At 44.6% G+C, this 13,598-nt stretch overlaps 1 protein-coding gene and 1 pseudogene across 1 annotated transcript in view; both read right to left on the bottom strand.

Annotated features, from left to right (window-relative positions):
- Nucleotides 1–13,598, bottom strand: part of Utp6 (UTP6 small subunit processome component) — a 30,764-nt gene that overhangs the window by 2,515 nt on the left and 14,651 nt on the right. Inside the window, 10 exon segments of the mRNA NM_001398803.1 lie at nt 862–934; nt 2,054–2,120; nt 2,961–3,070; nt 3,207–3,287; nt 4,412–4,591; nt 7,332–7,409; nt 7,742–7,821; nt 9,930–10,114; nt 11,722–11,803; nt 13,295–13,376. Coding sequence (NP_001385732.1) covers nt 862–934; nt 2,054–2,120; nt 2,961–3,070; nt 3,207–3,287; nt 4,412–4,591; nt 7,332–7,409; nt 7,742–7,821; nt 9,930–10,114; nt 11,722–11,803; nt 13,295–13,376 — 1,018 coding nt within the window.
- Nucleotides 12,724–13,078, bottom strand: LOC148003000 (uncharacterized protein C10orf143 homolog pseudogene; annotated as a pseudogene).

Consider the following 13,598-nt stretch of genomic DNA (forward strand, 5'->3'; position numbering starts at 1 on the left):
CTCCACTCAACTTCCTCCCTACTTTTTAAAAGACATGCTACACAGCTGTAACATAGTCAGCCCCACACTGTGCCTCAGCAAGCTAGCCCCATTATAACTGACTGTTTCTCCTTTCCTACTATGATGACCAGCTGTGACTACCAACCTGTACTAACCTTTTCTTTAGAAATACTTGCTTTGGTTTAATTGGTTTGGTTTTGAATTTTTTTGAGATAGGGTCTCATTCTGTAGTCCAGGCTAGCCCGGAACCCACCACATAGCCTGGACTGGCCTCCGAACTCCTGGCAACATTCCTCCTTCCACATCTGTAAGATTAGTCAGAGTCACTACATCCCAGCACGCACAGCTTTTTAAAGTTATTGATTTTATATTGTGTATGCACATACACACCGGTAGGGCATGGCACACGTGTGGAGGTCAGAGGACAACTTATGGAAGGCCGTCCTTTTCTACCATGTGGGCCCATGAGATCAAATTCATGCCTTTAGGCTTGAAAACAAGTGCCTTTGGCCATGGAGCCATCTTACTGAGCCACACAAATTTTCCTTTTTAAGAGACTCAAACCAAGCGTTCTCTGATTCAGAGTTCTTAAGAGAAGCAGTGGGTACAAGGAAGGGCTTGCAAACTCGAGTGACAAGTAAACCCTACTGCTGCACAGGTGGAGGCCGGAGCATTGCCAGGGCTTTGAGTCTAGTGAGTTCTAGGCTAGCTTGGGCTACAGAGTGAGAACCTGTCTCAAAAAAACACAAAAGGCAGGGAAAACACTGAAGAACTGATCTAAGGAGGGCCCAGGACAAACCAGAAACACTATTCTAGCCACATAACAACGGTCAGGCTAGGCTCATAACTGAAGCTACTTACCAGAGTCTGTAGACCCGAACTCTCTCAACGCCCTCTCGTAATACTCCCTCAGGTTCACCATCTTAGAGGAGTCCTACAAAGACAGTCAGAAGGTCTGGCTTCACTTACCCAGTAAGAAACTCACTATCTGTATTCGAAGCAACTACTACCTGTTACCAAGCTAGCGTAGTTTCTCATCTTATCCAAAAAGAAGGAAGGGAAACCCAGGCTGGGACTGGCTCAGCAGGTAAAGACACCTGCTACCAAGCCTGACAGCCTGAGTTCAATCCCCAACACGGCAGAAGCCAAGAGTCATCTCCCAAAAGCTGTTCTCTGGCTTTCACAGGTGCACTGTGGCACTCACAAAATAAACAAGACCAAAAAAAAAAAAAATTTTTTTTTTTTTTACTTTTTAAAAAGAAGAAAGAAAAACCATGTTTACCAGAATAAAACAAATGTCAACCAGACAAGCACTTAACCTCGCTGGCGAGGAGAAAGGTGTCTAACTACATTTTCAGGGTGCAGCTTGGGATGTGCAGCAGGAATAACACTTGAAAGCCTTGAGGGGCTGAGTAGGATTTACATGAAGAAATAAACAGAGATGGTTCTAGAGCCTATGCTGAGAACGGCTTCATTTTGAGTACCTGTGCTCTGACCCAGTTATAGACATTTTAAAACTTTTTTTTTTTTTGAGATTTCACTACACAGCCCAGGTTGGCACAGAGTTCACAGAAATCCTCCTGAGGTCTGGGATTAAAGGCATGAGCCACCGCACCTGGCTCTAAAACTCTATCACATAATAAATGCTAGCACATAAACTCAAGCCCATGACATTCAAAGTTAGCATTACAGGTAACAGTGTGGGATGCCGTGGGATGTCATCTAGGAATGGGATCATATGAGGGTGCTTGAGAGAACACTCTGAGAAAACAAGACAGAGTCTTGTGACCTCCTCGGTTTCTTCAAAGCCATAGCCATGTTCTCACAGTGTGTTCCTGCTCCTCCTGGGTAGCAGGGAGTGAGTTTACTTCAGATCACTCATTATTGCTTGCTGTTGCCATTCAATTTTCCTTTACATGCCTCTGCGGAAAAGCATATTTTTGCCCTGTCCTTTGATTGTGGACAGTTTGAATTCATCAGAGCTCTGTTGGCCTCGGTCAGAGTGTAACCACAGAGATCTGTTTTCCAGGCAGGAAGTGCTCAGAATACTCACCTGCTCCTTCTCAAACTGCATCATTTTCCTGAAAAACTCAACTGAAAATGGACGGCTTTCCTGTAAACTAAAAAGGAGTGAAAATGTTAGTTCCCACGGCGACGGGAAACCTTTTGCAACTCATAAGCAGGGGTGAATAATCAGGCTTTGCTCCCAGCAACAGGTCGTTTAACACAGTCAAACTGGACCTGCTGGAGCCAGGCCCAGGCCTCAGCTTGGAGTGGCTCACCCTTCATCACCCTAAAACCATTTCCCACACACGCTGTTACTGTCTGTTTTTAGTACATTGTTCTCTGTGTTGCCTTGTTTGGTCTCTAGGCTCAGATGATGTCCTAACGTAGTCATCCATTTTAAATAAGTACTGCTAGTACGTTTTACTGAAGAGGAAGGTGGTGAGAATTTTGGTTTTTTTGAAAACACAGAAATATAAGAATCTGTTTTTGTTTTAATACCCGATGTGGGATACGAGACTTGGCTGCTTCAGATTTGTCCACAGCAGCTGACTATGATTTGCCTCGCCCTCTAGCAGGGCGTGGTTCTGACAGCTGCCCATGGTTTTGGTCAGGGTGTGAGGTTTGGTATTGGGGACGCTTCAGAGGAGAGCCCTGACAGGACTGCTAGTTGGCTCTAATTTGTTGCTGTTTGTAAAGTAGTCATGTGCAAAGAGAAGAAAAGAAGAAATGGTGTGCCGACAGAGCTGCTTGTACGAACGACATAATTGCAATCATCAGTGACAGTGATCTATTTGCTATTTACCCCAAGTGTATGAACTGCAAAGTCAGAAAAAGGAAATAAGTTTAGAAAGTTTCTCGGGCCACCACTGCAGACACTATGTGTGGTGCACGGATAGTAGGTATGAGGGGCTAAGTGTGGGCAGGATGGGGCAGCTACGAGCGCCTGCGAGTACCTTTTAAACACTGCTCTGGCCTTTTTGTAGCCTCCACTCCGATAAGCCCAGTCCAGGTATTTCTCCTTCAGAGTTATTGAATTGGCACCTGTGACAGCTAAGAGAGCTCTCTACATTTAAAAGGAAAAAACAAAAGAACTTAGAGATATCAAAACATATTATGAAGACCCACCCAAGCCACTAGGTCATGACTTAGGATATGAAATATCCAATCCTTGCACAAAGGACAGAAACGGGAGCCTGTACCTTAAAGATGGCTTCCGTGTCCTCCTGACTTTCAACACTTTCACTCCACTCTGCCCAAGAAATCCACAAGGACAGGCAAACCTGCTCACAGAAAGGAAGCCGTTAGATGCAACTATGCAGCACCGTGCTCTGGAGACTTGACTGTCGTTACGGCCCCCAGCAAGTCATAAAAAGCAACACTTTGATAATTTAGTCCAATTCCAGTGGGGAATCCAACTGTAGCCATCATTAGCAATCATGAAGCGAACAAAAGCCCACAGCCAATCAGCCCCACGGCTACCCAGGCCCTGTGTCTATGGTCTGGGAGCTACTATACAAGAACTGATGTAGGCTGGCCTGCCCGATCTTCAGCACGGAGAACAGACAGCAGACACGGAGTCTGTTCCCCACCTGACCCGCTGCAGTCCATTTTCCCACTTCACTAATACAAAAGATTTACTGCCAAGTAAACATAGAGCATTAAGGTTTGAATTCCCGTGATTGCAGGGTGAGTTAATCATCAGATGTGGATGCACGTGAGAACATTCCATCAGTATTTTTTATTTGTAAGATATCTAAACAGAATAAGAAATCTTACATGACTTAGTAATGTTACAATAAAGGATTAGAAGTAACTTTTCGGGGTTGGGGATTTAGCTCAGTGGTAGAGTGCTTGACTAGGAAGCGCAAGGCCCTGGGTTCGGTCCCCAGCTCCGAAAAAAAGAACCAAAAAAAAAAAAAAAAAAAAAGAAGAAGTAACTTTTCTATTCAATCCTTGAGCTATTACCACATAACAGCAATTATCACTCTAGGGTTTGCTCTCAACAGACAAGTATGTTACAAATGAGCTTTCACAAGAGTCTTAAATATTTTCCAAAAGTTTCCAAAAGAGGGCTAGAGACAGAGTTCAGTAGATAAAGGGCTTGTTTAGCCTACACGAAGCTCTGGGCTCAATCTTACTCATACACATAAAATAATAAAAATAAACCCTAAATAAAAGAATGAAATATAAAACAAACAGTTCGGGTTGGAGAGATGGCTCAGTGGTTAAGAGCACTGACTGCTCTTCCAGAGATCCTGAGTTCAATTCCCAGCAACCACATGGTGGCTCATGACCATCTGGAATGGGATCTGATGCCCTCTTCTGGTGTGTCTGCAGAGAGCTATAGCGTACTCACATACATAAAATAAAATCTTAAAAAAAAAAACCAAAACAGTTCACAGACCTGCGGTTTGAGGTGTGCAAAGGCTTCTTCAAAGTGCACCCCTACATCTGGGCTCTTTGAGTCGATGAGCACTAGCAGTTTCGTCTGCCACATTGTGACAGAGTCCTTGAACAACTCAGTGCCAGCTTCTGCTACCTGTAGAGCTTCTTTGAAGAGGTCCTGGCGCAGCAGCAAGTCAATCTGAGAAAGACAAAGCACACTGTAAAGTGCCACCGAAAGCAATTACAGATATAAGAGGTGCACATACAGACTATTTATGGCAAGTCAAGGGCCTTCCCAGTATACCTTTTACCACAGCTGCTAAGCAGGCAGAAAGGGCATCTGAGAGTCCTCCTCCTTTCCCTGAGCCTACCCAAAGGACTGTCAGAAAGTCATAAAGCGGGCTGAAGAGACAGATGGCTCAGCAGGTAACAGTGCCTGCCTGCCTGCCTGCCTGCCTGCCTGCCTGCCTGCCTGCCTGCCTGCCTGCCTGCTGCCTGCCTGCCTGCCTGCCTGCCTGCCTGCCTGCCTGCCTGCCTGCCTGCTGCCTGCTGCCTGCCTGCCTGCCTGCCTGCCTGCCTGCTGGGCAACCTTGTCAGCCTGAGCTCTGTCTGGATCCCACACTGAAGGGAAGAATCTCCTGCAAAGGTGCTCTCCTCATACACATGCCATGGCACATACCTACAGAGTGATAATAATTTCCTTTAATCAGAAATGGATGAAAAGCAGAGAGTCGGGGCTGGAGAGATGGCTCAGTGGTTAAGAGCACTGGCTTCTCTTCCAGAGGTCCTGAGTTCAATACCCAGCAACCGCATGGTGGCTCACAACCATCTGTAATGGGATCTGATGCCCCCTTCTGGTGTGTCTGAAACAGTGTACTCACACGTACATTAAATAAATAAATCTTTAAAAATAAATAAAATAAAATATAAAAATATAGCCTTTAAAACAAACAAACTGAAGAATCATCAAAGTGTTGAGTTTTTTATTTTACTTTAACACATATGGCCCAAAAAGTAAAGGAAATTTTATCTGTTCAAAGTATTTGTATCCACACTAGTTTATTAGAAATGAGAAAAAAACTAAAATCAGTTTACGACAGAATTTTACAAAATTGTAGAAAAAAACCCAGCAGTTTATAGCTAGTTCCTATAGCAACTGCATTTACTATGCACTGTTATAGGCCGAATTTAACACAAGAAAATCAGACTCTTCCCCATCACAGAGCTTCCAATCTAATGAGACGGTAAGATCTTAGCCTCGACAGCTACAGGAGGGCAGTGCAGAGCAAGAACGACCAGCACTGCCCATGGCATTGGTGAGACAGAACTTCAGAGAGGGAACCATGCACGCTAACACTTACGGACAAACAGGTACCAGACAGAAAACCCAGAACCCCAGAAGAGAGAAGCTCTCCAGCCAGCTTGCACAGGCGCTGAAGATGAGACAACTTAATACTGGAGGAAATTCACGGTTAGCATGATTAGAGGGTGATGTTTCCAGAATTATGGGCAGAGACCAAGTTAAGAAGTTAGAGTAAATTTAAAAAAAAAAAAAGGTTTAAGTAACTTTTCCTGAAAGATTATGGGGAAAAGCAGAATAATCTTGTAATTTTTATTTTTATTTGTGTGTTTAAGACACATCTGTTGTTTGTGTGAGAGTAGACATATGCATGCTGATATAGGTGTGTGAGTGTGTGTGTGCATATGTGAGTGAGACATACATATATGAGAGAGACATACAGACAGACAGACATATATGCCAGAGGTCGATGTTGGGTGATTTCCAGAATTTCCTTCTATTTTTTTTTTTTGCATCTGTGTATGCATGTGATGTGTGCATGTGTGTGCACTGTACAAATGTATATGCTGGTGCACATACATGTATGTTCAACCATATTGATGTGTAATGCTGATGTTAGCTTCCTCCATAGCTCTCACCTTATTCACTGAGGCAAGGACTCTCAACTAAACCCAGAGCTCAAACACACACGGCTAATCTAATTGGCTGGTTCACTCTGGGAATTGTGTTCACCTCTGGCACACTAGAATTCTAGGCATTTACATGGGTGCTGGGGATCCAAACCCTGAACTGAACAGATGAACTCCAGGGTATCTATCTGCCTTTTGTGCCAACAGCGCAAAAATGAGAAGGGTTAGGGAAAGCAAAGAGAGGAAGGAGAAATAGACAAGGGGAAAGAAGGTGGTTGGGAAGGAAAAAGGAGGAAGTGAAAGGAAGGGAACCCAGGAAGAGAAGTGGAGAGGAATGGAGGGGAAGAAGGGGAGAGTAAGGAGGAGGAAAAGGGGAGGGTAGGGGAGAGGAAGAGGAAGTACAAGAAGGGAAATGGGAAGGGGTGAAGGAAGGGAAAGGAGAAGAGGAGGGGAAGGAAAGGGGGAGGGGAGGAAAAGAGTAAGGGGAAGAGAGGGAAAGGGGAAGAGTGGGAAAGGAAGGAAAAGGGAAGGGAGGAAAAAGGAGAGAGGGAGGGAAAGGGGAAGGGGAAGGAAAGGGAAAAAGTAAGGGGAAAAGGGGGAGGGGAGGGCTAGAGAGGGGAGGGGAAGGAGGGAGGGCTGAAGAGGTGGTACTACAGTTAAGAAAACTGGCTATTCTTCCAGAGGACTCAGGTGAAATTCTCAGCACCCACACAGCAGCTAACAAGCATCTTTAATTCCAACCTGTTCCAGGAAATCCAAAGCTCTCTTCTAGCCTGTACATACATGGTATACACACATATACACAGGCAAAGCACTCATGATATAAACAAAAAGAAATCCTTAAGAAACAGAGGAGAGGGGGTGTGGAAGAGAAGAGACTTGAGGGAAGAGGAGAACTGTGGGAAAGGGAGCACTACTTCCAGCCGGCTCACAGTTTGTCCTGCGGACATGTACCTGAATCAGAATAAAGCACACGTAACGTGCAGTGAATGTGCTCTCTATGGCCTTACCCACTGCTTGTACTGGACTTCAGAGAGGAGCTTCAGTTCATGGGCCTTCCTGAATGCACGCATGGTTCTTTCCAGCCTCTGGAATCACAAACATGTCAGGTCATCAAGCAGATTCTGGCCGCCTCTGGCCAGAGCTGGGCAAAAGTGATTTTGCACATTTCTGAGAATTCAGATGGCTCTGATCTGAACGGGTGACTCAGGAAGAGATGCGCTAAGCACAGTGCAATCAGCAGAAAGCTCTCCTGTGCAATGTCCAGATTAAGGCAAACCAGACTAGATCGTCATGACGACAGGTCACCCACCACAAAAAGCAAGTGATTGAGCCTGGAATGCTGGGAGCTGCCCTGTGTCCTCTCTAGAGAACAAACACCTTCTGACCATCACTGTAGCTATGCAACGCAAATCCTTACCTGCCCCCTGAGAGACACACTACTGGTCTTCTTAGAAAACCTCTCCAAGCAAAAGGTGATGTAACACTTCCACATGGCCTCTGGAAAAGTCAGATGACTCCAGTTAGGTCACCAGTCCTCTTAGTTCAAGCACCTTTCTTTCAAGAGGAAACTCCTCTAAAGGAAGTTTAAGTCAGGAGCTGGAGGTGGCCCAATGGTTATGAGCACTTGCTGCCCTTCCAGAGGATCTGAGTTAGGATTCTAGCATCCAAACTGGGTGGCTCACAATCTGTGTAACTACAGCTCCCAGAGATCGGACAACCTCTTTGAGCGTCTGTGGGTACCAGCACATGTGACATTATTAACTCACAGGGGAAAACACACACACACACACACACACACACACACACACAAATACACATTAAATAAAAATAATAAAGTGAATTGTTTTTAAAAACAAAGTTTAAATTAACCTGGCTTTAAAAACAATTGTTCCCATTGTTTCCAATCAAACATATCAGATATTGGGAGAAAGGGACTGAGCAATCACAGGAACTCAAATTCTGGTCTAGGCTTTCTACCTCCACTGCCTTCATTATCCAATACTACCAAACAAAAGTGCAACCTCTAAAGAAAGATACAGGGTACTCCCATGTAGTGCCTCATCCCTTTAACCCCAGCACTGAGACAGAGGCAGGCAGAATTCAAGGACAGCCTTAGTCTACACAGAAAGTTCTGGGCCAGCCAAGGCTACAGAGTGAGACCCTGTCTCCAAATAAAAAAAAGAAAAGGAAAAAAGATATAGAATAATAATCATCTGAATTATAATTTCTTAGGGTTTGGGGGTTGGCTTACTTTGTTTTGTTTTTATCCGAGACAGGTTTCATGCAGCTCAGAGAGGCCTCAAACTCACTCTCTAGCTAAGGAGAACCTTGAACCCTGGATCGTCCTGCCTTTATCTCTAAGGTATTTACATTATGAAGTCCGTACTACCACTTGCAGTTTAGGCCAGGGCTGGGGATCAAGCCCAGGGCTTCATATGTTCTACAAAGCACTTTACCAACTGCACCACATCCCCACCCTTAAATTATACGTGAGTATTATTTCTGCCAAGCAAATGAGCATGAATGTCTCTATTACTGAAGAAGTCCTCGAAGGCTCACACACACCTGTGGTCCCAGCCACACAGGGGTCAGGAACTCAAGGCCAGCCTAGGTTACATGAAATCTCACCATGAAAAAGTCTAGCTTTTCCCCATCACAGGGATAAGTATGTAGCTCTGTTGGTAGTGATTGTCCAGCATGCAGGACACCACACACACTGACTCAGAAGTTCAAGGTCACCGTGGCCTATCTAGTAGATTGAGTTGCTGTCTCAAGAAAAGGAGGTATGAAAAGGCTGGCAAGACAGCTCAACACAAGGGCCTCAGCCCACTTCCTAGGTAGGACCCACATATCAGAAGCAGAGAACCAGGGGCTGGAGAGATGGGTGAGTGGTTAAGGCACGGTTTGCTCTTCAAAAGGTCCTGAGTTTGACCGCCAGCAACTACATGGTGGCTCACAACTGTCTATAATATGATCAGATGCTGTCTTCTGGCCTGCAAGTGTACATGCAGATCAAGCACTCATATACATAAAATAAATGAATAAATCTTTAATTAATTAATTAATTAATTAATTAACAGGACTGGAGAGATGGCTCAGCAGTTAGAACACTGACTGCTCCCCTAGAAGTCCTGAGTTCAATTCCCAGCAACCACATGGTGGCTCATAAACATCTGTAATGGGATCCGCTATCCTCTTCTGGTGTCTGAAGACAGTCATATACATAAAGTAAATAAACAAATCTTTAAAAAGAGAGAAGGGTCCCAATCACCGCAGTGAACTGTCTACTGTCTGTTCTCTGGCCAGCACACATGTGCTGTGGCATGCACTCACACACAGAGACACACACATAATAAATAAATACATGTAATCCGTTTTTCTAATTTAAGGAAAGAAAAAGCAAGCCAGGTACACTGTAAACTGTCCCACACAGAGATTTCTCTTCCTTTTTTTCTTCTCTACTAGAGACTGAACTAAGAGCGCATGCTCACTGGCTAAGAGCCCTACCACTGAGCTCTACAGAGACTTCCCGTGCCAGCTAAGTGCTGAGAATGACTGTCCGTCTCACCGTCATGTACCCTTACTCTTACACAAGACAGACTCACCTGTAGGCAGGGTCCTCACTGCCTCTTCATACACGGCACAGCACCTTTCTTCCCTTCGGCCCATTTCCACTGCTTTGGCTTGTTTTGATACAGGCTGCTCTTCACCTGGTTGGGACTCAATCTCTAACTCTCGCCGTGCCACATAGTCCCAGGTGAGTGGGTCATCAGTGTGCAGAGCTTGAAGGCTGAAAATTATAGTTTACTGGTACCTGCCCCATGCTAGTGACTGATTAAGACTAACAGAGTTCCTATGGTCTGCATAGGACACAGGACGCCCTTTTATAGCTGCGATAACACAAGAGAAATCTCCTAACAGGCGTTCCAGAACAGTGTAATGAACAGACTAATCAATGGAACAAAGTTGTTATATATCAATTGGATTTCAGAGCATTTCAGGCATCGTTTACAAATGTTAGCTACTAGCTGGGCATGGTGGCACAAGCCCATACTCCCAGCATCCAGAAAACAAGGCCAGCCTAGTGAGTCCAGACCCTATTTAGTGATAAATACGCAAAACCCCAACAAATATTATCTTTAAAATTATTATAGCTCTCCAAATCACATCAGTAGCTATCTGTGGCCACAGACGCCTCCATGAGCTCTGCAGAGCCTGAATTCTTCTACCAGAGGCAGAGAAAAAGCCTAAGCAAAGTCTCTACCAAAACCCTGAAGCCATCCAAAGAACAAACCGATGCGTGTTCTAGCTTATCCGTCTCCTACGACATCGAGAAGCGAACCTAAGAACCAAAGTGCCTAATGTAACATCATGCAGCGGATGCTAGGAGAAGCACCCCAAAGGCCCGTGAATTTGAGCACTCAGTCTCTAGCTTGTGGCATTATTTGGGGAGGCTGTGGAATCTGAAGAAAGAGCATCATTGGGGGCAGGATTCGTGGGCTTAGAGTCATACTTCATTTCCTGCTCACTCACTCTGCTTCCTGTGTGCAGGAAAAGATGTCACCAGCCAACTTCCTGTCTGCATTAGTGTGCCATGTCTTTCCCACCACTATGGACTCTAGGCTTCTGGAACCATAAGCCAAAATGAACTCTTCCCTAAATTGTTTTTGATCATAGTATTTATTTCATCACAGCACAAAAATTAAGTAATATGTACAAATATTCTTAAATACCAGAATCAGACACTGCAGATTAAATTATCAACAGCACTTAGCTATCAAGAGTTATGAATACAACTCTGATTTTGCAGAAAAGAAAAACATGTATTGATGTAAGCCTTTGGGATATGTTTGTAAATTGCACTCTATTTCAGACTCGAAGCCCAGTATGTCAAAGAACCACTGCGGGAATGTATAATTTCTATTCATAATACAGCATAATTTTTCCTAAAGCTTGTGAAAGATATTCTTTTTCTTATTATTCTTATTTTGTTTTGTTTTGGCTTTTCCTTGTTAAGATATATATATATACTGCATGTACACCTGCAAGCCAGAAGAGGGCATCACATCTCATTACAGATGGTTGTGAGCCACCATGTGGTTGCTGAGATTTGAACTCAGGACCTCTGGAAGAGCAGTCAGTGCTCTTAACCACTGAGCCATCTCTCTAGCCTTTGTTCAGGTTTTTTGAAACAGGGCTTCTCTGTGTAGTTCTGGATGTCTGAAAACTCGCTCTGTAGACCAGGCTGGCTTCGAAGTCAGAGATCCATCTGCATTTACCTCCTAAGTGCTGGGATTAAAGGCTGCACCACCCAGTGTATATTCTTCTTCATGTCTCCCAGCCTCGGATCTTAACAGATCAGAAACAGATGTGCTGGCCTCACCACTGTTTACTTACTCGTCATAAATCTCCTTCTGTAGATCTTTGGCAAAATCAAACAGCTGAGAAATAGCAAGAAGAGACACATGGAATTCCGCACCTAAAATTTAAAAATAGAGGGAGGGGGCAACCTGCTGTCAGTTAAATTGTAAAGACACACTTCATTCTAAACGTGCCATCTTCTTTACGTATTAGAGTTAGTCTTTTGGGGGTAGTCTTCTGCGTTGAGACAGGGCTTCTCTCTAGCCACGGCTGGCTTCTGTTCCTCCCCTGAACCCTAGAGTAGGGATCGAGCCTACAGCCTTGTGCATGTGAGGCAAGCACTTTATACTAAGCTAGCATGATCCTCCTGTCTCAGCCGGTGTTAGATGGCTCCATATCAATCTCTGTCTTTGTTTTCCTGGTGCTGGATCAAGTCTATGACATCATGCATGATGTACCACTAAGTTATGCTCATAGTTAGAACGGGTAGCCTTCGGGGTGACTTTTGTTTGTTTTGTTTTGTTTTTTTTAAATAGAACAAAGAGGAGATATTCCTATATCCCCATCACATGTACAAAAACATTAATGTTTTTAAATATTTCTAACTATTCTTAAGTTTCATAACCTTCAGAGCATAAGGCAAAGATTATATCATCTACTGCTTTTCAACTCCACCAAATTAGTTAAATACTCAATAAAAGCTTTTTTTAAAAAATACAAAAATAAATCTTTTAATTAAAAAGAGTATGTAAGCAGCCCAGTAATGTCCAGAAACAACCCAAAGTCCATAGGCAGGGAGATCCTGGCTGAGTCTAATGATTACATGAGCTATGAGGCCCCAGACAGTTTGATACAGAATTTTCTGACTTCTAGATAATTTCCTGTCCAGCAGAATACAATAGAAAAGAGGCTGAGATGAGCCATCCCACTCAGGATGTTCCTGGCCTTCTGAAGAGGACAGTGGGATTACCTGAGAGGCAGACAACCTCTGCAGGGAGCCCTGGCTATCGTTTGAATAGGTGGGCACCCAGGCAAGCTATAAGGGATGTTGTGCACTGGTCATTGTGTGAGGATTCAAACTCAACTGGAATCTTCCTTTGTCCCGTTTGCATCTTCTAATGACTGCTGGTATGGTTACACCGGCCAGATTCCCCCGCAATACATCTCAGGCAATGCTGGGCTGAACTCCTTCCACCGTTCTGCAGAATCATTGAGCTCAGCCTCTCCTGGCTACATTCTGGTTGTGGTGCAGGCAGGCCTCGTGGCCTTGGCTCCTGGTCCTCTGTGCTCCAGGACAGCAAGGCATAGGTGGATAGCATGTGACCACTGCACTCACGTCCACCTGCTTCTGACCTCCTGCACACCCGTTTCACATCCCCTGCCACTGGCAGCTCCTCTGCCCTCTGCAGTGCTGTCCATGCGGCTTAGCGAACCGCCTCTCAGGCCACCCGGAGGCGGGACCACCCTCAATAAAACCTTATTGAAATGCCCAATGAGAGCTCAGAAGGAAGCTTTTTCTGAAGACAGAGTATACTTTGCCTACAAGCTAACAGTCCTTCTCATCCCAAACAGAACGCCTACCAAAAATAAGTCTCTAGAGGATACCTACCTTTAATCTTGCTTACAGCACTTTTGTAAACGATCCGTGCCAACTCGCCTTTAAGGATTTCCTCAGGATGATCGAAATCCCCCTACAAAGTGTTATATTAACTGTGTTACATTAACCGTGACTGAAAAGGCAGGACCAGGAAGTACAAAAAAACAAAAAACAAACCACCAGGGCAGTGACAAATCACAATTCCAAGGCCAGCTCCTTCACTGGTTAAGGTGTGCAGCTTGAACATCAGTGTCACCAGATGCCTCCCTAAGGATCCTTACTCTCTGTTTAGACCAGAACAGATCCAGTTGCACAC

The sequence above is a fragment of the Rattus norvegicus genome, chromosome 10, assembly GCF_021556685.1.
Source record: "Rattus norvegicus strain SHRSP/BbbUtx chromosome 10, alternate assembly SHRSP_T2T, whole genome shotgun sequence".
Taxonomy (NCBI): domain Eukaryota; kingdom Metazoa; phylum Chordata; class Mammalia; order Rodentia; family Muridae; genus Rattus; species Rattus norvegicus.